At 47.4% G+C, this 23,537-nt stretch overlaps 3 protein-coding genes across 7 annotated transcripts in view; 2 read left to right on the forward strand and 1 right to left on the reverse strand.

The window, feature by feature from the left end:
- Naa60 (N(alpha)-acetyltransferase 60, NatF catalytic subunit) overlaps positions 1-19,078 on the forward strand; it is a 42,150-nt gene extending 23,072 nt beyond the window's left edge. For all 4 annotated transcript variants that reach the window (XM_008846101.3, XM_008846097.3, XM_008846087.3 and 1 more), the window contains 6 exons: positions 6,913-7,028; positions 11,145-11,274; positions 13,792-13,888; positions 14,615-14,849; positions 15,867-16,206; positions 17,698-19,078. In XM_008846101.3, coding sequence (XP_008844323.1) covers positions 6,919-7,028; positions 11,145-11,274; positions 13,792-13,888; positions 14,615-14,849; positions 15,867-16,023 — 729 coding nt within the window. In that variant the 5' untranslated portion in view covers positions 6,913-6,918 and the 3' untranslated portion in view covers positions 16,024-16,206; positions 17,698-19,078. The remainder of the gene's footprint in view (positions 1-6,912; positions 7,029-11,144; positions 11,275-13,791; positions 13,889-14,614; positions 14,850-15,866; positions 16,207-17,697) is intronic.
- Positions 19,079-19,606: 528 nt separating this feature from the next.
- CUNH16orf90 (chromosome unknown C16orf90 homolog) lies at positions 19,607-21,790 on the reverse strand. The gene is made up of 4 exons (XM_008846944.1): positions 21,748-21,790; positions 21,015-21,368; positions 20,305-20,470; positions 19,607-19,922 (listed from the first exon to the last, which is right to left on the reverse strand). The coding sequence occupies exons 1-4, from the start codon at positions 21,788-21,790 to the stop codon at positions 19,607-19,609; spliced, it is 879 nt and encodes a 292-aa protein (XP_008845166.1).
- Positions 21,791-23,154: 1,364 nt separating this feature from the next.
- The window catches only part of Cluap1 (clusterin associated protein 1), a 36,245-nt gene continuing 35,862 nt past the window's right edge, over positions 23,155-23,537 (forward strand). Inside the window, exon 1 of one of the 2 annotated variants that reach the window (XM_008846129.3) lies at positions 23,155-23,280. In XM_008846129.3, coding sequence (XP_008844351.1) covers positions 23,259-23,280 — 22 coding nt within the window. In that variant the 5' untranslated portion in view covers positions 23,155-23,258. The remainder of the gene's footprint in view (positions 23,281-23,537) is intronic. The other variant, XM_008846134.3, reaches the window with a different exon arrangement.

Below are 23,537 nucleotides of genomic sequence, written 5' to 3' on the forward strand. Positions count from 1 at the left end.
CCAGACCTGGGAACATAGAGGACATGTGGTCTAGCCTTGGTGGGGTTGAGCCATGGGCATGAATGAGAAGGTAGGCCATGTGGAAGGCTGCCTCCTGAGACCAAGGATGAGGGCTGGAGCCCCTCCCAAGCCACTGAGAGATCAGGGTGGTTTTTCAAAACTAAGCCTGACTCTACCTTAAAAGAAGGGGGAGGCCCTGTGGACTTAGCCTAGGAAAGAGGCCTCTAAGAATTAGAATTGTTGCTGGATGTGGTGGCACACATCTTTGATCCCAGCACTTAGGAGGCAGAGGCAGGTGAGTCTCTATGAGTTCAGGGCCAACCTGGTCTACAAAGTGAGTTCCAGGCTAGCTGGGGCTACAGAGAGACCCTGTCTCAAAAAGACAAAAAAAAAAAAAAAAAAAACCAAATTAAATTAGAATTGTGTTGTTGTTTGAAACTTCAAATTTGCTGTATAGCCAAGGCTGGCCTTGAACTTTTAATCATCCTGCCTCCTTTCAAGAGTGCTAGAATTACAAGTATGTGCCATTGTGCCCAGCGTTCCTGGTTTCCCTGTGGGCATCATGACCATGGTAGAATGCCCTGGAATATATTCCATCTATGTCCCCAGCTTCTGAATGCCCCACTATTGGCAGTGGTGGTGGGATGATGGGTCTTGTTCCCAGCAACAAGGTCATGTTCCTGACAATGGATGTTGGGGCATCTTGGTGACTATTTCTCTGGTTCTACATCCTGCCCCGCTGTGGACTGAGCACATAGCCACTCTGGAAGTGGTACTGGTGAACACATCTCCATCCAGGCTCTGCCAGAAGGGACAGTGACAAACAGCCCCTTCTAACCGCTATAAGGTGTTGGGGACAAGTGGCTTTCAGTACAGTGACCAGATGGGTTATTTCAGTGAGAAAAGGGGGTGAGGGATGTAAACAGTCTTACAAAGTTGAACTTAGGGGAAGGAGAATTGGAATAAAGTAGCAGTGAGGAGATCAGAGCCCTAGGCTGGGTCCTAACCCCCACAAGACAGGCCCTTCATTTTGGATCTTTGAGGGTCTACTCTTGTCGAAAGCATACATAAGATGGACAAGGAGATAGATACAATATCCTCTTTATTTAATGCTGATCACACAACACACATCATATTCAATAATCAACCTCCTACTCCTGTCCTAAGCCTATCTCCCCAAGGCTGCTTACCACGAGACGTGTCTGAATCTGAGGTCCATCGTCCTCCTCTCCGTGCTGTCCGAGTCCACAGCAGGAATGTGGGGGCTGATCTGGCGGCATCTTGACCAGGTGTCAGTATTGAAGGTCGAGCAGAGTCCTTTCGGTTCTTGCTCTTATACTTGGTCTGGCGTCACCACACAGCTATCTATGTCTCCTGGTTGATAAGGCGCACTGCTGACTTGGTGATTTCTGTGGCATAGCTCATCTTACCAGCCACCTTGGGGTGTAATGGGGTTTTCTAAGCTTGCTATTCTACATTACATTTTATAATTTATTTAGTTTCATTAAATGAATTTTAGGGATTATGTTTCATGTTTTTTTTTTGGTTTTTTTTTTTTTTGGTCTTTTTAAGACAGGGTGTCCCTGTAGCCCCAGTTGTCCTGGATTCACTATGGAGACCAGGCTGGCCTTGAACTCACAGAGATCCACCTAAGGCATGCGCCACCACGCCCCGGCATGTCTCATGTATTTTATTCCATCCATATGCATAAAATACTTGAGCTCCTAACAGCTTTTTGAATTGCTTCAGCCATTCCCATCCTGAAGGCAAAGAAAGAGGACACAGCCCCAGGATGTGAAGGGAGAACATTCCCCACAAAGGTGAAACTTTGAAGTTTCATATTCTGACTAAACTCTCAGGTGAACATTGCATTCTCCTGTACAATATGTCTGTGATTGTAATAGAGAATGTATCCTGCACCTTTTCAGGAACATGAACCCAAAAATTGCCTGGTTGTCTGTGACTCTGTTGCCCCTGTTCACTAGCCATCAGACCTGGAAAGGAGGATTCCTTTTCACAAGGCCAGCTCCTTGTCTTCCCACAGCTGGGCCCATGGTACCTCTCCACAGCTAACTCTGTTCCCCCAAGCATGCTGTCCCAAGAGGGTTGTAGGAGGGTGAGATAGGATGCATAGAGCTAGGGCAGGTTGCAGCAGAGCCCACATGAGGGCCATGACCCTACCTCAGGTTGTCTCTATTGCAGGATCAGTATAGATCTCTGGTTGTAAAGGGAGGCAGTAGGCCAGAGGCACTTGTGGGTCTCCCTCACCCCGTCAGAAATGTGTAACTGTTCACTCTGTGTGGCCCACTCTTCTCTTTCATTGTCAGTTTCTCTGTTTCATATATCTTCCTGCTCTTTTCTGCCTGTCACTTGGCCTGGGGTCAGTTGAGGGGCATTGTAATGTCCCATATTTTTCCCTAGGTTAAATTAATGTGTTTCTATTTTTATTATTATTATTATTATTATTATTATTAGTGTGTGTGTGTGTGTGTGTGTGTGTGTGTGTGTTTCTGCCTCAGGGTCTCCCTGTAGCCACAACTGGCCTGGATTCCCTATGGAGACCAGGCTGGCCTCAAACTCACAGAGATCCTGCCTGCCTCTGCCTCCCGAGTGCTGGGATTAAAGGCATGTGTCACCACGCCCAGCATGTGTTTCTGTTTTTAAACCAGAGCCTCTGAAGAACCAGCCCTTTGAAACATGGAAATACTTTTATAGGGATTCAGCAATTCAAGCTGTGAGTAGCACACCTTTAATCCCAGTACTTGGGAGGCAGAAGCAGGTGGATCTCTGTGAGTTCAAGGCCAGCCTGGTCCACATAGTGAGTTACAGGCCAGCTGGGGCTATAGGGAGACCTGTCTCAGAAGAAAAACAAAACAGGAATGTGTAACCCTTCACATTTGGTCTCTTCGAAAAGTCAGTGGGCCAGGCATGATGACACATACATAGCGAGTTCCAGGCCAGCTGAGGCTATACCCTGTCTCAAAAAAACAAAAAAAAACAAACAAAAAAAAAAAAACAAAAAAACCCAGTGTTTCTTTCTTGGAAATGAAACTGGGAAGAGTCTTCTCCCAAGGATACTCTGTGTGTGTGTGTGTGTGTGTGTGCGCTTGTAAATTCCAGAACATAAGCTGGTCGTGGTGGTGCACACCTTCAATTCCAACTCTCAGGAGGCAGAGGCAGGTGGATCTCTGTGAGCTTGAGGCTATTCTGATCTACATAGCGAATTCTAGGCCAGTAAGGGCTATATAATGAGACTCTCTCTCTCAAAAAAAAAAAAGAAAATTGAGGACAAAAGAAACTCATAAAAGAAGTTCTTGCCATGTATGCTTGGCATCCTGAATTTGATCCCTGGTATCCACATAAAGATAGAAAGAGAACGGCTCCATAGAGCTATCTTCTGACCTCCACATATGTGCTTTGGCACACATGTACCCTTGTACACACAAACACAATAATGAATTTTTCTAGTTAATAAAATTGTGGTGACACACACCTTTAATCCTAGCACTCAGGAGGCGGAGACAGACAGATCTCTGTGAGATTGAGGCCATTCTGGTCTACATAGCAGGTTCCAGGCCAACTGAGACTACAGGGAGATCCTGTCTCTAAAAGACCAGTAATAATAATAATAAATGAAAAATTATTATTGAAGCTTGGCATACATACAATGTAACATCATCATTTAAGCTTATAGTTCACTGAATTTAAACTAATGTGTGTCTGCGGTTGACCCTGATGACTATAATTAAATGTATAAAACATTTGCTCAACATAGAGAACAATTTCACCCCCTCAGTAAGTCTCTCCTGGGATCCCAGCACATTTGTAGCCAGTCCCTGCCCCAGGCAACTGTAGAGCCTCTGGGCTTTTGTCTCTTTCACTTCCTCTGCCACATGTTCTTTGCTTTTGAGGTAGATCTAGTTATGGTCACCCGGATCCTGGCTCTGCTGACCTACCTCACTGATCTCCTGAAGACATCCTTGTCCTCTCTAGTGAGAGCTGAGTAATAGTGTCCTGTTCAGAGCTGGCCATGCTGTGGGGGCTTAGAAACTAGCAGACTCAGCTGTCAAGGCATCTAGAGCTTTGCCTTGGGTGATGAGGTGGGTGGATATCCTATTCCTTGTTGTACTGGTGTCCTACAGGCTATTCCAGCAGAAAGAAGAAGGCATACTAGCCTTGAGGAGTTGCTGTGGTCACTTACTTGGGTTTGTTGAGTTGAAAGCGTTGAATAGTCAGGTCTCTTAGCATTGTAGGTATCACTGGGACTAATGACAGTTCATCACCCATTTTAACCTTTATTATGAAAAATTTCAGGTATATAGAAAAGTCTCACATAATAGAACAATATCTGGGAACTGGAGAGATGACTCAGTGGTTAAGAGTACATATTGTAAATTGGGTGTGATGGTGTTAATCCCAGCATTCAGGGGGCAGTGGCCGGTGGATCTCTGAGATCGAGGCCAGCCTGGTCCACATAGTGAGTTCCAAGCCAGCTGGAGCTACAGGGAGATCCTGTCTGTGAATGAATGAATCAATGAATCAATGAATGAAAGAATTCAATGAATGAATAAAACAAAAATTAAAGAAATATGCAATTATAGAACACTATCTGGAGTATGCCCTGCTTGCTACTAGATTAAATAGTTGATGACATTTTGCCATTTTTGTTTGATAACTATACTTTTGTATGCATGTGTATGAGGGTGTAACTGGAAGCCAGAGATTGAGATCAGGTATCTCCTATCACCTTCCACCCTGCTTTTTGAAACAGGGTCTCTCACTAAACCTAGAGCTCATTAATTGGCTAGCCTGGCTAGCCAGAGTTCCTCCAAAGCAGTGATCTTTCCACCTTATAGTGTTGGGATTACAGGCATACCACCACACCTAGTTTTTTAACATGGGTGCTGGGGATCTGAACTTGAGTCCTCATGCTTGCAAAGCAAGCAGTTTACTCACTAACGCATCTCAGCCCCAGTATACTTTTTTTTAAACCCAGCCATTTAAAGTAGAAACCTGGATGCTTCATGCCAAAATATTTCAGCATGCATATCATTAAAAAAAAAAAAGACTCTCCTGTGATACCTCTCTGTCTTACCTCATCTAAGAAAATTAACAGCTGTTTCATAATACCATCTACTGGCCAACCTATGTTTAAGTTTCCCTAAAATGTTTTGACTTTATCTTCCTGGTAGAGGTTTACATATTACATTTGGTTCTAGATTGCTTTGTCTCTTTGTACTTACTTTTGTATCTTTTTGAGACAGGGTCTCCCTGTAGCCCCAGCTGGCCCGGAACTTGCTATGTAGTTCAGGCTGGCCTCGAGCTCACAGAGATCCGCCAGCTTCTGCCTCCTGAGTGCTGAGATTTAAAGACGTGCGCCATCATGCCCAGCACCATTGATATTTTGGAGAAACCAAATGTGAAAGGTTATACGTCTTGTTTGTTAGATATCACTTCTCTTATTGTTGTATGCCTGGCATCTGCTGCAACCAGGAAGTTGGGTCTGAAGGCTGTGGTTATAGGTTCAGGCTCAGCATTTTGGGGAAGAATCTCCAAGGGCTTGGGCCATTTCCCACTGGTCACAGCTGGAAGCAGAGAGACTGACCTGATGACTTGTGGTTTCTCCTTGTGCACACTGAGTCCTGGGTGGCTGAGTGCTTTGTCTCTGTGCCTTGCACCTGGCCCTCAAAGTCTTTGAGGAGTCTTGCTGGATTTGGGTATTTCCTCTGGTGATTCCACAATAGTGACTCTCTGATTCTGTCATCATTTCTACTTTTACCTGGTTGTTCTGAAAAAAGGACCATTTCCTCAGGGGATGAACTGCACAGTTTCTCCTAGAAAGATATGATAAATGTATAGCCCTTTTCCTTTTAATTACCTGTTTCCAACTTAAGGAAAAGGGGAAGCTGTTTTCCCTCTTGGCAGAGCCTAGTACTTGGCTTCCCTTTGTCCTTTCTTTTCTTACTTCCTTTGAATAAGACAAGGAAGGCTACAGAGCAAGTTCCAGGCCAGTCTGGATAACCTATTGAGACCCTTTATCAAAATAAAAAAGGGCTGGGAGCATAGTTTAGTGGTAGAATGCTTGCCTAGCATGCATGAGGCTATGGGTGTGCCCCCCATATGTGTCTGTGTCATTTTGTGTGTATTCTCTCTCTCTCTCTCTCTCTCTCTCTCTCTCTCTCTCTCTCGCTCTCACACACACACACACACACACACACACACACTCATACTCATTAGTATCAGGTTTGAACTCTCATTATCTCAAAGTTTCTCTAATGGACAGGGAGGAGAAGTAGCATGTGATTTGCCCTCTGGTGATGAAGCCCGTGCCATTTGCCCCAATATCCAGCCATTCACTGGCTCCTGCCCACTAGGCTGCTTAAAGGGGACTGAGGCATAGGGAGCTCTCCAGCTCATGTCTTTCTTTGGTAGTCAGGCTGGTTGGAATCAGTGTTCCTTCTGTAAGTGAGGAAACCACAGTCAGAAGCTAAAATATGAGGGTTGAGCATGGTGGCGCATGCCTTTAATTCCAGCACTTGGGAGGCAGAGACAGGCAGATCTCTGTGAGATCAAGACAAGCCTAGTCTACATAACAAGTTTCAGGCCAGCTGGAACTGCAGAGGAGTCCCTGTCTCAAAAAACAAAACAAAAAGACTGGCCAGGGGAAACTTGGACCACTTGGCAGGAAAGCTGAAGGATAGGGTGTGGCTCAAATGGAGAGGAAAGAGACATAAACCAGAGGTAGGTCAGGTCTTCTTTATCTACAGAGTGGAGGCAACCATGACATCCAGAGTATTTACCCCATCATGGGAAGCTCTGGGGGGCCTCCCACCTCACCTGCCTCCTGGGTTAGTGTGTGGAAAAGGAACCAGTGAATAAGCCCCTGTGTAACTTGGTCTCTTCTCCCTGCAGGTGTGAATGACAGAGGTGGTACCTTCCAGTGCCCTCAGCGAGGTCAGCCTGCGTCTCCTCTGCCACAATGACATAGATACTGTGAAGCACCTGTGCAGTGACTGGTTCCCCATCGAGTGAGTGTTGGGTGTTGTATCCCACAGCTGGGATCGGGGAGAGTGCATGAGTCTGCAGTTGCTGAGACTGGAAGAACTGTATAGGGCCTCATTGCCACACTGTAGCAGCATGATGGGTCTGGAGGTGGCCATAACGGTCCAGAGCTGCCATCTAGAGCTGCCCAACTGTTCAGTGGCTGCCCAACTGTCTGGTCTGGGGTACTTCACATCTCAGCTTCCTCAGAAGGATCCACTGAGGAATTTTACTTATAAAGATGTCCAGTGCTGTATGTAATCAGGAAATTTACAAGCAACACAAGTATCATTGTAAGGAATTGTTTACATATGTGCTGTATTACTGAGTGTGATGGCATACACCTATAATCCTAACATTCAGGAGGTGGAAGCAGAAGAGGGTCAGAAGTTCAAGGCTAGCCTCAGCTACGTATTGGATGTAAACCCAGCCTGGGTTATATGAGACCCTGTCTTAAATAAACAAGGGGCTGGAAAGATGGCTCAGTGGTTAAGAACACTGGTTGTTCTTGTAGCAGACCTGGGTTCAAATCCCAGCACCCAAAAATGGCAGCTAAAAACTGTCCTAACTCCAGTTCCAGGGGATCCAACAGCCTCTTCTGTCCTCTGTGAGCATTGCCCCAACATGGGTGCACTTACCTACATAGGCAATATACATATACACATAAAATAAAAATAATAAATAAACAATATTATTAATGAAGAATGAAGTCTTTTAAAGAAGTATATATGTTTTTAAGCCAGGCATGGTAGTGCACACTTTAGGCAGGCAGATCTCTGTGAGTTCAAGGCCAGCCTGGTCTACAAAGTGAGTTCTAGATAAAAAAAAAAAGTATCTGTTTTGACAGAGAAAGTTCCTTCGTTCCCTCCCTTCTACTTTCTTGTCAGTCCATCATGGCAGGGAGGCATGGTAGCAAAGGTGGCTGGAGTAGGAGCAGATGCTAAGCTTTTACATCTTCAAGCAGGCACAGGAAGCAAGAGAATGACTGTAGATCCCACAAGGCTTAAGAACTCTGTAAGCCCACCCCCAGTGATGTGCTTCTTCCAGCATGGCCATACCACTTCCCAAAACAGCACCACTAATTGGGGACAAAATGTCCAAATACTTGGAGCCTATGGGGAAAATTATCATTCAAACTATCACACCCATCATGAGGGTCAAGCCTACTATAACAAAAGACAGGTTAGCAGCAGAAAAGCATAATACCTTTTTTGATCTTAGTCTTCTGTGAATGGAAACCTTCAGATTGAGCCTGTGGTGAATTCTCCATTTCTTCACCTAGGTTCAGTGAAGCATGGACAACCATGTAGAAAGATCAGACAAAATGTATTATCTCCTAAGAGATTGAAGGTGGAGAACACAACACAGTCTGCTCAGATTGCTCTTGGCCTCTGTGTGGAAGTCCTTTCTGGGTATGGAGTAGGGACCCTTCTAGAATAAGGATTATATTTTACCATTGCTGTAACCAAATACCTGACAGAAATAATTTAAGGATGAAAAGGTTTATTTTGCTCACAGTTTCAGATGTTTTGGTCCATCATAACAGAGGGCATGGTGGAGCAGCTCATATCACAGTCAACAGGAGTAGAGCAGAGTAGTAATAGAGAAGGCCTAGAACAAGCTATCACCCCCAAGGGCAAGCCATTAGTGATCTACTTCCTCCAACCAAGACCCACCTTCCATGGTTCTACCAGTTCCCAGTAGTCTGTACAAATTTTGAATCCATCAATACCATCTCAGACACACCCCGAAGTGTACTTTACTAATCTCCTGGGCACTTCTCAGTCCAAGATGACAGTCGAGATTAACAGCAGTCTTGGATCTACTGCCAGACAAAGTGAAACAGAAATTTTTTGTGGCTACCTCCTACACAGAAAACCAGAGATTAGAGTGCTACTTTAGGTTTAACCTTTATGGTTAGCTTTGAGGGAAAGGGATTCTAGCTTCTATGGTCCACATTGGAACAGAGGAATTCTGAGTTCCATGGCTTGCCTCATGGGAGAGAATGAGAAGCAAGAGGCTGGAAGCCAGAAGGTCTGAGAGGAAGTTTGCTTCTTGGCCTTCTGTGGGTGATCCTTTACTAAACCCCTAAAGTACCACTTAACTAAATGCTTTCATGTAGTTTGATTTGGGTGGGATTACTAGTTTCTGTAATTTCCTGTTTTTACTTGTCTTATTTCTTATATTATTATGTAATATGCAAGACAAGTTTTTTTGTGGCTTGTAAGACAAGTTTTATAGTGAGAAAATCTTTAAAACTAAACAAGGTCTTTCTAGTCGTTGGCACTTCATCAGTCCTAACCTTGTACGTGTTACTCCACATGGTGGCAGAAAAGTAGGGACCAAGCTCTTCCCATGAATCCCTGTTGAAATATAAATGGCTAACTTTCTGAAGATGTGAACAACAGTAGCTTTATAAGATAAAAATGTATGTATCATTTATAATAATATATATATAATATATATAAAAGCTATTCTTCAATTTAGCAGTCCTACTACTGAAAAGTAATCCTGAGAAATAAAAGTGCCAGTGACTGTAGAAAGGAGGCCCTGCTAAGGATTATCTAGGGCTGTGTACAGCAACTGGGCCATAGGCCTGTGCACCCTCCAAATGCCTGGCTGCTGGCTTCTCTTACCACTTAACCTATAGGCCAAAAGCTTCATGGGCCTGAGGCCTTGGGTTCCTGCAGTGGTACAAGGATGACCATTACCCTGGACTGTGAGGTGGCAGTACCACATCCTACCTGCATGACAGATGGGCACTCCTGGGACCAAGGAGGGACTAGGATAATGCCTCAGGCTTTGTTTGAGCAGTTTGTCAGTGGGTGGTAGCCAAAGTAGAATACCTTTCTGCTTTGTCATCTCCAGCTCTTGGTCTGAGGAAAGGCATATAGTCTAACCTGTTAGTTTCTCCAAGTTTAAGAAGCAAAGCCCATAATACCTAAAACCTAGCTGGACCTGCTTGTTAATGACTGTGTACTGGGCCTTCATGCTAGGTGTCCCCTTACCTGCTCCCCTCAGAGGTTTTGGCCTTATTCTCACTGAGTAGCTTGGTCTGACTACACATTACTCTGGAAGTCAAGTCCCCACCCCTATCAAGGGAGCTTTGTAAACCCTAGTCCAGTCACCTATAAACTTGGGCTCTTCCCTGAATCACTTCCTCTAGTCTTCAGTGCCACAAAGTCTCAAAGTCTTTTTTTCTTACATTTATTTGATTCTTTGTTTTGTGTGTATATGAGCACACATTTGCTATGGCATTCATGTGGAGATCAAAGGAAACTTCTGTTAGTCAGTTCTCTCCTTCTACCATGTAGGTCCTGGGGATTGAACTCAAGTTGTGAGGCTTGGCAGCAAGCACCTTTACCTGCTACCTGCTGTGCTGTTCTGCTGGCCCTCACAGACTTTTTTTTCTGATTTTATTATTATTATTATTATTATTATTTGGTCGGTTTGAAACAAGGTCTCCCTGTAGCCCCAGCTTGTCCTAGAACTCACTATGTAGACCAGGCTGGCCTTGAACTCACAGAGATCTGCCTGCCTCTGCCTCCCGAGTGCTAGGATTAAAGGTGTGCGCCACCACACCCAGCCTCTGATTTTATTTGTGTGTGTGTGTGTGTGTGTGTGTGTGTGTGTGTGTGTAAGCATGTGAGTCAGTCTGCAGAGTCCATAAGAGGCTGTCAGAACTGGAGTTACAGGCAGAATTGTAAATGACCTGATGTGAGTGCTGGAGACCAGACTTGGGTACTCTGGAAGAGCAGGAAGTGCTCTTAACCACTGAACCATCTCTTCAGCTCCCCTGACAGAATTCTTAATAGATAACCCAAGAGTTCATGGGTCACTGAGGGCACTGAAATATCGGCTCACCCAGCTGAGGAGCAGGCTGCTTTGTGCTGTCCTTGGGGAACTGCTCTATGGAGACTTTCATTGAAGGTTTTTCCTCGTCTCATACTTTAGGTGTGATAAAAATTATTTTGGCATCAAATATGCCCATGTAGACAGGTAACTGCTTTGACAAGACACCTGTGAAGCTCCTAGAGACTGTAGGTGATAGGCAGGGCAGCCTGGTGTTCCTGTGGCTCAGCTGCGTGTGCTCTCTTCTTCAGGTACCCTGACTCATGGTATCGTGATATCACATCGAACAAGAAGTTCTTCTCCCTTGCTGCAACCTACAGGGGCGCCATCGTGGGAATGATAGTAGCTGAAATTAAGAGTAGGACCAAAATACATAAAGAGGTATGTCTGTGAGGCGATGGCTTGATGTTTATGACCACTGGCTTCTGGCTTGCAATGGAGTCACACTGCTAGCTCAGAGCAGCGTCACTCATATCCAGTTGGTTTCTCATGTGGGGGTGTGAATACATGTGTTTCATTCATGGAATAAACAAAGGAGACCTACCAGTGGACTTAATAAGGACAGTTATTTTGAAATAGGAATGAGCAGAAGTAATACTTTGGGAATCTGTACAATGCTGTGTGACATGAGAATTCTGGTGATTTGTACTGTTGGCATCATCATAGAAAATGCCAATATTACTGTCCTTTGTGGAAGGAAATACTAGGTTTCAGTTTGAGGTTCATGAAAATAATATATAATTTCTTTTTATACAACTCATGGACCCCCCCTCAGAAAACCTACCTACCACACAACCCTTAGGGATCTGAGAGACTCTGATTTAAGTGCAGGCTATAAGGCCATGACCATAAATCTGTGTTCTTAATGGTTGACTTCAGTGAGGAGTCTTCTGATAATTTTGGTCATAGTGACAAAATAGTGTTTACTATGCTTGTTTTTACTCCAAGGAAGGGAAGCCCCACCAACGGGCAAATAATTTTGTTTGGCTTGAGGCTATTTCTATAAAAGTGGGAGAGATGGTTCAGCAGTTGAAGAGCACTAGCTGTTCTTACAGAAGACCTGGGGTGGAATCCCAGCACCCACATGGTAGATAACAACTGTCAGTAACTCTAGTTCCAGGGGATCTGACACCCTCTTCTGTCCTCTGTGGGCATTGCACAACATGGGTGCACTTACATACATGCAGGCAATACACATACACATAAAATAAAAATAATAAAATATTTAAATAAATGAATTAAAATTGGAAGAAATGGGGTTGGAGCGGCGGCAGTTCAGTGGTAGAATGCTTGCCTAGCATGTAGGAGGCAGTAAAAGAGGAAGGGACATCTCTCCTTCCTAAGGACTCCCACCACTAAAGGCTGCCTCCTTTTGAACATACTTATATCCTGGCACCTTTTCTAGCCCAGCTTCCTTCTGAGCCACTGCCTCACACTGTTCATTGCTAAGATACAGCAGGGCCAGAATCCTTCAGATCTTTCTTCTTGTGTGGGACACTGTTCCTCACCCCCCCCCACCTTGTTTCCTCATTTCCCTTCCTGGAGCTTTTCCCCAGTGATTGTCCACCTTCACCATGTATGGTACCTGAGGATCTCTTAACTGTGTTTGCCCTTTAGGGAGCCCTTTTGCTGCTGTTCCTAGCTTTGGAGCAGGGGAATAACTGCACTCTAGCACTCACCCAGGCATTGCTGAAAAGTTGGGCAGATTTAACCCTGAGCTAGTATTGTTAGCCATGGCTTCTGATAATTAGAATGATGAGGTTTACCACCCCACGTCCCCACCCCCGCAGACCCAAATCTGCTGTGGTTCACTGTAGTGTGGAGTGCTAGACAACGAGTGGGAAACAAGGCCCCACCCAGCCTATGCCTAGCACAAGAGCTACGTGGTGGATGGGAAACAGAAAGTGTACCCAGTGTGCTTTCACGAGGGAAAAAAATCTTATACAGGGAAGATCCTTGTTGGCCTTAGGAGGTTGGAATTATATGAGAACCTCATGGACAGAGTCATGACTCTACCATGAGGCATTTGTGCCTAGGACAAGAGATGTGCTTGGATTATATTGCTGTGGTACAATGAATTTGGTGTGCCACCCTGTGTGGCATGGGCAGCAGAGTAGGGCAGATAGCTGCCTAATCGCTCCTCATGGTTACCTGACAGCAGGTGGGTTTTTTTGTTTTTGTTTTTTGTTTTTAATAAGCCTTTAAAAATTTGCACTTGAGGTGGTAAGATGGTTCAGTGGGTAAAGCCTGACAAGCTAAGTTCAGTCCTTGGCACCCACATGGAGGAGGGAGAGAACCTACTCCCAAAGCTGCCCTCCGACCTCCATATGATTGATGTGGCACATGCACCCCCCGCCCCAGAACCCTGTTTATGTACAAATAAATAAATATAATCAAATTTTGCACTTGTCTTCTGTCTCACCTCATGATGAATCTGTCACTATTTTGAGTGCCTACCTATATGTGACCACTCAAAACAAACATCACTTTTTCAGTTTTTTTTCTTTTATAGTGCTGGAGATCAAATCTATGCCTTACACATGCTAGGCAAATGCTCTACCACTAAGATATACCCCCAACCCTGGTCTTTTTAACATGTTGTAATGCTACCTGGTTCTGAGTTCCCATGTAGTCCTCACTTGGTTGCCCCACTCTCCCTGAGTGAAGCTTCTGTGTGTGTGTGTGTGTGTGTGTGTGTGTGTGTGTTTTCTCACTGTAGCAACATTTTGCCAGCAGTGCCTAAACCCTCTTGTTTCCACAAGCAAGTGGGGATGACTCCTTTGTCATTTTTGTTCTTCCTCTTCTTACTAAATTAGACACATGGAACTCAGCTGGGTTCTGCCTTGAGCCTCTGTGTTCCAAGTATTGCTCTGACTTTATCTGTAACTTTCTTTTTAGGACGGAGATATTCTAGCCTCCAGCTTCTCTGTGGATACACAAGTTGCATACATTCTAAGTCTGGGAGTGGTCAAAGAGTTCAGAAAACACGGCATAGGTAAGGGACCACAAGCTCATGGTTTGAACAACCCTCCCTCCAAACTCACACACATATACCAGGTTATTCACTTCTAATCCTGAGGTGTCCATCTCATAAAGGATCCTCAGTCTCTTCTTCCTTGTCACAATTTGATGTCAGAACTGTGATCCCTGTCCTCCCAGTATATCTCCCCACCCTGCTAGTCTTCACCATCTTTTTATATCACCACACCTTTCCATGGTAACCTCCTTCCCAAACCCATCAACATATCAGCACATTCCTAGGACAGCCTCAGGAGGGAACAGGCCCCCCTCACCTTTCCTGCTGCCAGACATAGCCATGTGCATTGGCAAGATGTTCTTGGTTCAGAATAAAAAACATAAACATAAACAAAGAAAAAGCTCTTGCTAACATTCATCAGATGCCAAATCATCAAATTCCCTTTCCATTCTACCACACAGCAGGAAATAGCAAGGCCCATTTTTCCCATGTTCCCTGGGTTCTAGTTTATACTTCTGTTGTCTGTAAGATTGGTAAGTCTCCACTGTGGACCCAGGGCACCTCTATGGCCCACAGTGGTATGCAGTTCATGTGCTCTGTCTGGCTGGGACCTTTTAGGGGCTTTGGCAATGGGAGGTGACTGGAGGCTGGTCTCCAATCTGGGAGCATTGCCCTCTGACTCCTGCAAAAATTGTCTATGTCTTCCTAACTGCCCTGCTGTGGGTAACCTTCTCTTCTCTCCAGGTTCCCTTTTACTAGAAAGTTTAAAAGATCACATTTCAACCACCGCCCAGGACCACTGCAAAGCCATCTACCTGCATGTCCTCACCACCAACAATACAGCAATAAACTTCTATGAAAACAGAGACTTTAGGCAGCATCACTATCTGCCCTATTACTACTCCATCCGAGGGGTCCTCAAAGATGGCTTCACCTATGTCCTCTATATCAATGGCGGCCACCCTCCCTGGACCATCTTATATCCTTTACTGCTGGAAGGAAGGGGAAGGGACCTTGTGGTTTCCTGACTAGAGGGATAGCAGAGTCAATGAGTCAGCTGAAACTAGCCACCTTCAAGTGACAGTGGCTTAGCTTACAGCATTGTTCCTTGACCAGCTTTTGCTGTGGGCAGGTCTGGTGCACCTGATCTGGTTGCACATACTAGGAAAGTTGGTGTTCCCTAGTGACTTCAGCCCAGCAGGAGGGTTGGGCTTTAACTCTTTTGGCCCAAGAGCCATCCATCCGCTCAAGTATGGAAAGCATCCTGTTCCAGGTGTCCTAGGAGTTAGCAGTGAACCTAGCAGGTATGCGCACTCCTCGCAGCCTGTGCTACAGAGGAGAAGGCAAATAATGAAAGAACAACACTTGGGTTCAGACCTTCCTTATGTACATGACCCAAGGTGTATCCTCCATCCCACTCCCTCCTCTAATGATGTCCTTGTCATGAGGGAAGAAAGCCAAGAGATGCCTCAGCCATCATAAGGTATAGCCCAGAAGATAACTGCCATGTGCCTGTGCATGTGTTTTCAAGGATTGATTCATTTCCAAGGGGGAAAAAAAAAGGAAAGGAGGTAACCCAAAACTCCACAGGCCTGGCTCACATGAAGTAGGCTCCTATAGGCACCCGGGGGTTAGCACTGTTGAAACCCCTTCTTATTTAGATAGGGCTTGTGTCCCTCTTGCTGTGCTAACGGTTGAAAATCTCAGGGAGAACCAAAAATACTTGTAGGCGCCTGCTCTAATGTGTGTCACCTTACCACAGATGTCCTATTTGGAACAATAGGCTCCACTATGTATTATTTCCTAAATTGGTGGCCCACTTAATGAGCAAAGCTTTTTGGTGCTCTCTAGAATTTAATGGGCCCTTGGACTCCAGTTGTGTGTGTTGTGCCATGTGGATGCAGGTCTGTGCATCATGGAGCAGGTCCCAAGAATATTGCATACAGGCAAGCAAGGCAGATGGGGGCAAGTAGGCAAACTCCTTGACGGAGCCCACAGACTACATCCAGCATCTGGGCTCAGCTCTAGCCAACCTGAGTCCCTGCTCGATCCCACACAGAATCTACCGCCAGGCCCACAGCCTGCTCTGCAGCTTTCTGCCATGGTCCAGCATCTCCACCAAAGGTGGCATCGAGTATAGCCGTACCATGTGATGTAATTGGGGCGGCCTCCACCAGACCTCTGCTCTTGGCACCTTGTGGAGTCCACCTTCCTGTCTGACCTCTGCTGTCTTCTGCAAGAAGCTGGTGATCACCTACCAGCCCACTGGCCTACCCTAGCTGCAGGCCTGGTGCTATGTTGGCTCAGGAACAGAATGTGTACCTGGTCTCCAACAGGTAGGATCAGATGGTAGGACTTGAAGATTCTGCTGCTTGCAGCAACAAAAACAGAAGACCCTAGGCAGGTATCTGTGAGCAGTTCACAGTGGGTGCAGAAGGTTCTTGGAGAGCAGGGGACCAAAGATACCTCAAACCCCTTCGCAGTGTTTATGTATATATGCATATGTACATACACATGTGTGCACGTGCATGTGGAGGCCAGAGGTCAACACTGTCTGCCTCAGTTATTCTCCATCTTTTATTTTTTTATTTAATTTTATTTTTTTTAATAATTTTTAAAACCTGTATGTACATGAGTGCACCCGTGTCGTGCAATGCCATGGAGGTCAGAAGAGGGGTTCGAATTTCCCTGGAACTGGAGTTAAGGACGGTTCATAGCCGCCATGTGGGTGCTGGTAATCGAACCTGGGTCCTCTGTAAGAGCAGTCAGTGCTCTTAACTGCTGAGCCATCTCTCCAGCCCCTCTTTATTTTTATTTTGTTTTTGAGTGTTATGCCTCCATGTGTGTAAGTGTACAAAGGGAGGGCTCATGGACAAAGGACAGAAGAGGGCATCAGATCCCCTGGAACCAATGTTTAGCTACCATGTGGGTGCTGGAATTCGAACCGGGTCTTCTGCAAGAACAACCAGTGCTCTTAACCACTGAGCCATCTCTCCAGGCCCTCCATGTTATTTTTTGAGACAGGGTCTCTCATTGAACTTGGAGCTCATCAATTTAGCTAGACTGGCTGACCAGCAAGCCCCAGGGATCCTCCTATCTCTGCTTCTCCAGTGCTGGAATTACAGGCATATGATGCCAACCCAGGCTTTTTGCATGGGTGCTAGTGATCAAACTCAGGTCCTCACGTTTGAACTTTTGAAAAAGCAAGCACTTTTCCAACTGTATCACCTTCCCAACCCCTGAACTGTATTTTTTTTTCTTTTTTAAATAATGAATTCACATGATTTAAACATTGGAACAGTACAGAAAGACCCAAGTTGCTCTTACTAGAATCTCTAGTTGCTCAGCTTCACCTTAAAAGAGGTATTTAGTGACCTTTGTCCCAGGTCTGCTTCCAAAAATTCCACTTAGCTCTAAATCCAGTACTACCACTAGTGTATCACCACATGGCAGTCTCCAGAATACCAGGTGGGCTTCCCCTGATAACTTGTAGAGGACGGTGAGATTTGCCTGGATTTGACTGTTTTGGTGCCTGAGAGCTGGTATCCCAGGCCCAGAGGACTTCAGAACTAGAAGGTGCTTTCGGTACTCCAGAACCCACCCCATTGTGTACGCACACCAGGGTTTGATCCACACCTGTGTAGAACCACCAGTGCTTGTATTTGTGTAAAGTCTTCAGGAGAGCCTGGTAGCTGCTGACAGGACAGTGAGTTTGCAGGGGCACTCATGTTTTGGTGTACCCAAGCTCAGCCGAAGCCCATAGGCCAAATAGTGGAATGGGTAAGAATCCTCAGTGCCTTTACCCTTCCCTGCTCTCTTCCCTGCAGGCTCCCCAGTTTTCGTTCCTGCTTCTGGAAACCTCTCCCTCCACCTGGTGCCCTGGTCCTGCCTCCATGCACTGACACCATCCCAATGGCCTGGCAGATGTGGCTACTTTCATTGGGAAGGGGCATCCCTTGCCAGGCCTCTCCTCTGCTTCCTGCTCCTTCAGTTCCTTCCTGCAAAATGAACTGAAATTTCTGCGGTGAAGGAGAAACAGTGTTGTGGATACCCTTGACCCTGAAGACACAAGAACCTTAGAATAAAGGGGCATGGTAAAGGGAATGGCAGATTCTTGTCTAGGACCACCCTAAAGAAGCCTGGAGGTGGAAGCAGCTCCTACTCCTCCTGAAAGGCTAGAGTGTTGGACAGAAAGTGTGGGCCTGGCCCTTCTGGAGAGCATAGAGCTCCAGGGCTCAGCCCTTACCACAGACAATTAGATGGGAACTTCCCATTCCCTGTTCCTCAATGGCCTCCTGCTACCCCTTTCTTGCTATTCTGAGGGATCGCCCTGCCTGTTGGTTCCTGGAATGCTCTATACAGCCAACTTGCACTGGGAGCTGGGACAGGTCGTCATGTGGCTTCCTGGGTTTCCCCCTCAGCCAGTCCTCCAGAACTGAAGCTTCAAGGCCTGGCCTGATGCAGATAAGAGGCTGAGCTCCACATTGTGCATCTCTGCTGCTGTGGACCCATAGGACCTGACTTTGGGAGCAGAGGGCAGTTTCGGCCTCTGAGGTATAGGCTGTATCAGCACCTTGAATTGTGCTTGAAGCATATGTCACAAGCTCCCAGCCTCCTTTCCCCTGTGCCCCAAGTATTTGCTGTCAGAGTCCTGCCCAGCATTACTGCAGTGTCACAGGAGCCTTTGCAGGGCATCCTCACAGCCACTCGCTATGCCTGCCTGAGGAGGAACAGCTCTCTGGACAGGCCTCATTACTGAGTGCTTCCCTCCCTCAGCATCTCCTGGCTTAGGGCTCTTAGGTGCTTTAGCCAGCCCCAAGGCTGCGTGGCCCCACAAAGGAAGTCTTTATAGGGCAGGCAGGCAGGCTCACACAGGAAAAACTTCTCCCTTCCTTAAGAGCTGGCCAGCAGCTGACCGTGTCCTGCTAGCCCATGTCCTACTGACTTCTTTTGGCTGTGTGCTGAGGCCCCATGCCCTCTCCCCTTTCAGTCAGCAGTGATCATGTGATTTTCATTTCTGCCCTGTGTGGTCAAGGGAAGACTCTTGCAGAAGGTTCTGCCTTGGGCATTGGTGATCCAGCTTAGAGGCCTGGCCCTGCTTTTTCCTTTCTCCTGTTCTCTAATCACTGCAGTGTCCAGCCTAGTGTTGAACAAATTGTAGTGTGTTGTCTCATTACAAATAAATAAATAGACTTTTAACTAGTTTCATCCTGTCTCTAGTACCTGGCTCTCCACACTCTGTGTTTTGCCCCTGTGGCTTTGGGCCATAACCAGGGCCAAGGTCTGGGGGGAGTTTGTTGTCTTCCTGAGAACAATGTGGCCATGTAGGCAACTGTTCTGTACATAGCTCTGCAAAGGGATATGAGTCTGGGGAAGGCTTCCAGTGCTGCAAGCAGCAATTGGGTTGTTTCTTAAAGGTCCTTAGCTGCCTGTCAGTTCACACTGGTGCTCTGGCTTTCAGCTTTGAGCTGGGATCTCTCAACGTGACCCCATTCCCCCAATTCCATCATAGCTTAGAAGGCTCCACAGAGGCCTTGGCTGTACTCCCAGCCAAAGTGTGTATATCCCCAGGGGATGCTGGGTGATGTCTAGAGACTGTTTAGTCACAGCCTGGAGAGTACTGCTGGCATCTAATGAGGCTGCCCAGCATCCTCCAGTGCATAGGGTGGCCCTACAACAAAGACTGATCCAGCTCCAAATGGTAACACCTGAGGTTGACACCCAGGTATCTGAAGTCTAGTCCAAATGGGAGAAGAACTTTGGTACAGTCTCCCACGGGGTGGTGAATTCATCCAAGCCCTCAGTGGGGACAGTGTGAGGTCTAGGCCACCATGCCCTCTCTAAACTGAACCCACCTTCTTTTGTCTCTTTGCCCCTGGGCCTGAAACTCTGAACCTGGCATTTAGATCTGCTGAGATCCTGCCTACCCCCTAGATCCACTGTGTTCAGCTGCTCCTCGTCTACAAAGCCTTCCCAGATGTGGTACCTGAATTCCCATGTACCCCAAGTAAGCTCCCTGGAGTGGAGTCCGGGCTGTTCTAACTGGATTGGCCTAATGACAGACAAGAAAAGTGCAGGCCTCAGCTTTTACTGAGATTAGACCTGAGGAGTCCTTGGCCTCTCAGGGAGCCCAATTCTCCATTGGGCCTGTCCTCCCAGGTACAAGTGGCTGACCAGAGTTGGGCAGACTGCAAGGTCACAGGTATGCTTCCATTTCTTCTGCCCCTCCCATGGGACTTCTCCCTCCCTCCTTGTACCTTCCCCAGGCCAGCCCAGATCTGGTGCTGGGCAGCTGTGGGGGTCATCTCAATGGGGAGGGCTGCTGCTGGGACTGAGCCCTTCATCTGTAAACCTGGCCTCTTCCTCCTCCTCCTCCCCCTCCTCTTCTTTCTCCTCTTCCTCCTTCCTTCCCCTTCTTTCCCCAGCCCTGGCACTTGGGATCCTTATGTCCTCCCAAGGCCCCAGAACGGATTCTCTTGCACAAGAGACACATGGTCTCCTCCAGGGCCCTCCAGGACCTCTTGGGTCTGAGCCCCAAGCCCTCAGGGGGACCAGACTGGGAGGGGACACCCTTGGCTGAGTCCATGCTGGAACTGGAAGCTGAGGAAAGAAGAAAGAGAAATCATTCAGAGGGGCCCAAAAGGAAGCTGAAGGAATCTGACAGCCCACCCTGGGGTCCCTAGAACCTTATACCCTTCAAGACAACTTGAAGGCTTAATGTTACTTCCTTGAAAGAACCAGAAAGACAGAGGGAAGGACGTCATGAATCAAGCTGGAAATGCCCTCATCTACTCTGAACCTTTCATTTTACAAATGGAGAAACAGAAAGGGTTGTCCAAGGGCCCTCAAAATAGAGAGCTAGGACAGGAACCCAGAACTCGGTCTCAGAACCTCTCCTTTGCCTCACACCTCTTTATCATATCAGGCTCCAGCTGTGGCCCAGTCATATACTATTACCCCTTGAGAGCCCATTGGGCTTATTAACTGAGTGAGTCCATATGTGCCCCAATGCACAAGGATAGAAACATTCAACAAGATCTTGGGCCCCTGCATGACATTACTTCTTTAGTATATCCTGTCACTATGTCCATTCCTAGTCCCCTTGAGTCTTTCCTATCTCTAGTCCTGCCTCAACAGAGCTCACCTGTATTTCCCAGGCTGTCCCTGGGCAGTTGGGCTTCCAGAAGGGTTGAACAATGGCTGTTACCTGGACCTAGGGTCCCCTGTGGTAGGTCCAGTGGCCAGGTTGCACCTTCAGGCCATGGCAGGTTTCCCCCAGCCATAATCCTGCCCAGCCAGTGGCTCCCACACTGGCCAGCAGGCTGCATGTGGCCTGGCAGGTAGGGAACCAGGCTCTGGAGGTGACGCAGCCGGAAGTTCTTGGGCTTGCTTCCCTGGGCACTGGGGCACTGCTGCTGCTGGGCCCCCAGCCCCCCCTCGTAGATATTAGGTGGTATGTCAGGGTGGCTGGAGCGTCCTGTAGCCCAGTTCACTGCGTCTGCAGGGGAGAGAGCAGGAGGATGGCAGCCAGCAGGCCCAGCATCTGAGGGGAAAAATGCAGGTACCAGTTCATATGATGGGCTGTATCCCCAGGCTACCCAGCCTCAGCTTGTCTGTAAAATAGGTCCTGCCCTTTTCTATTTGCTCCCCCAACCTACAGGGAGGCCTAAGAAACCCAGGATTTGACATGAGGTCTCTTTCAGCATTTAAAACTTTTTGTGCCATATACCCTAGAATATGTCGGTGCCAATATAAGCATGGTGGGCACAATAGAACATGACTTGTCTAGAGGCTTATGGCCTTAATGAGGAGTACTCCCTCTCCCAAGCATGCATAACCTCAAATCTCCCGTGCCACTCCTCCCTGCAGCCAGGCACCTCTTATGTGCAGCTCAGAGAATGCACAGACCAAGCCTTCCATGGAAGGCCACTATGTTGGGGCAGGAGTGGCCAGGCCTTGTGTGCAGCAGGGTCTGCTCTCCCCTGCCTAGGGGGTGAGTCTGCAGGTCTCCCAGGGCAACTGGTTCTTATGATGTCACAATGAAGACTATTTGGGACAGAATACCACCAGGTCAGGGGCAGGATGGGAGGAAAACGGGAGAAGGGGCCAGAAAAGCAGGTAGGCAAGCCACATAAAATAGATTCAGATTTAACATAATGGAAAGGCATTCTCTGGGGTGACCTCTTGGGGGCCTCAGTCCCCTCTGAATGGGGAATGAAGATCTGGAGTACAAACCTGAGAAGGTGCTTCTGGGTGACACTTAGCTGTCCATTTTCCCATAAATCACTGGACAGTGTGTAGATAATACCAACTTTTTCTAAGCATGTAGAGGAAATGAATTCTCATGTATTGCTGGTGGAAAAAATGGTACAACTATGAAATCTTAACTCAGTCACAAAGCTTTTCATGTATCTTAGAAAATTTAGTTCAAGGTTTCACACTTGGGTTTATGAGCCATTGTTAATTTCTGTATATAGATAATGGAGTTTCATTTATTTGCTTTGGATGTCTCATTGTTCCAAAACCATTTGTTGCAGACTATTCTTTCTCCATTCACGTACATTGTCACCTATGTTGGATTGGCCACAGATATGTGGCTGTGTTTTGGGACGCTCGGAGTTCCACATACTAAGTTCTTAAACGTCTAGTACTTGGCCAATACCACACTATCCTGGCTAAGCTCACCCTTCGATCCTGCGCCTACTCTTGGGTCTTCGCCTTCCTTCGCCCACCCTTCCCGGCTCATCTCCCCTCCCCAGCCTTTCTTTGTCATGGGTTTCCCCCGAATCCTGGTAGCCACCAAGGAGGGCCCCCTGCTGAGCCCTGAGATGATACATGAGGATCCAGGCTCCCCGGCTGGCTACTTCTCAGAACACTACAGTTGCCAGGACAACCTCTGGCGCGCGAGACTCGGGATCGATTTCCAGCCTGCCACGAAGACTGAACCAGCTGCGCGTGCGCGAGATCCATGCCGACGCACCCCAGGCTAGCCTATCTTCAGTCTCTATTCTGAGGGTGTACTAAGTACCAAAGAGGAAGCGAGGGAGACCGAGGCTCATGCAGTGATCGTGCCCTCTCTGAGCAGCAGGACAGGAAGCTCCTAATAGCTGTCAAGCACACAGTAGGCTTTCAGAACACCCCACTCGGTGCCAGAAGTCCGCAAAGTGCGCAGGAAAGAGCTCTGAGGCTGTGTGGCTCACAGGGTGCAAGACGCCCCCTGTTGGGCTTCCCCTGCTCATGCGTGCTCTGCAGCCTCTGCGCTTCGCATTTCTTTGGCCCTAAGCGCTCGCCGTCCTAGTACTCCTCGGGTTGCTATAGAGACGGGCGAGCGCTGGGCCTGCGAACTCTGAGGGGCCTGCGGCAGCGCCCAGGTGGACTCGTGGGCATCATGTCTTTCCGCGACCTCCGCAGTAAGGCTGGGCCCGCTTCCCTGTGCGCTCCCCGAAGACTCGGGGCTCCCCCAGCGGGCCCCTTTTCTCAGCCGCTGGCCGGCTCCGCGCCGGCCCCCGGAGCCCCAGGCTAGGCGGGGGCTGACTATACTTAACAGCACGTTTGGAAAGTTCTATCCGTCACTGGCTGCTTGTGGCTAGAACCCTTGGAATGTGTCTGGAGCGGCAGATAATTTACCCCCGTAGTACCTCACTCTCTTACAGCTGCCTTCGCAGCC

The sequence above is a fragment of the Nannospalax galili genome, unplaced genomic scaffold, assembly GCF_000622305.1.
Source record: "Nannospalax galili isolate Female #2095 unplaced genomic scaffold, S.galili_v1.0 scaffold471, whole genome shotgun sequence".
In the NCBI taxonomy this organism is placed as follows: domain Eukaryota; kingdom Metazoa; phylum Chordata; class Mammalia; order Rodentia; family Spalacidae; genus Nannospalax; species Nannospalax galili.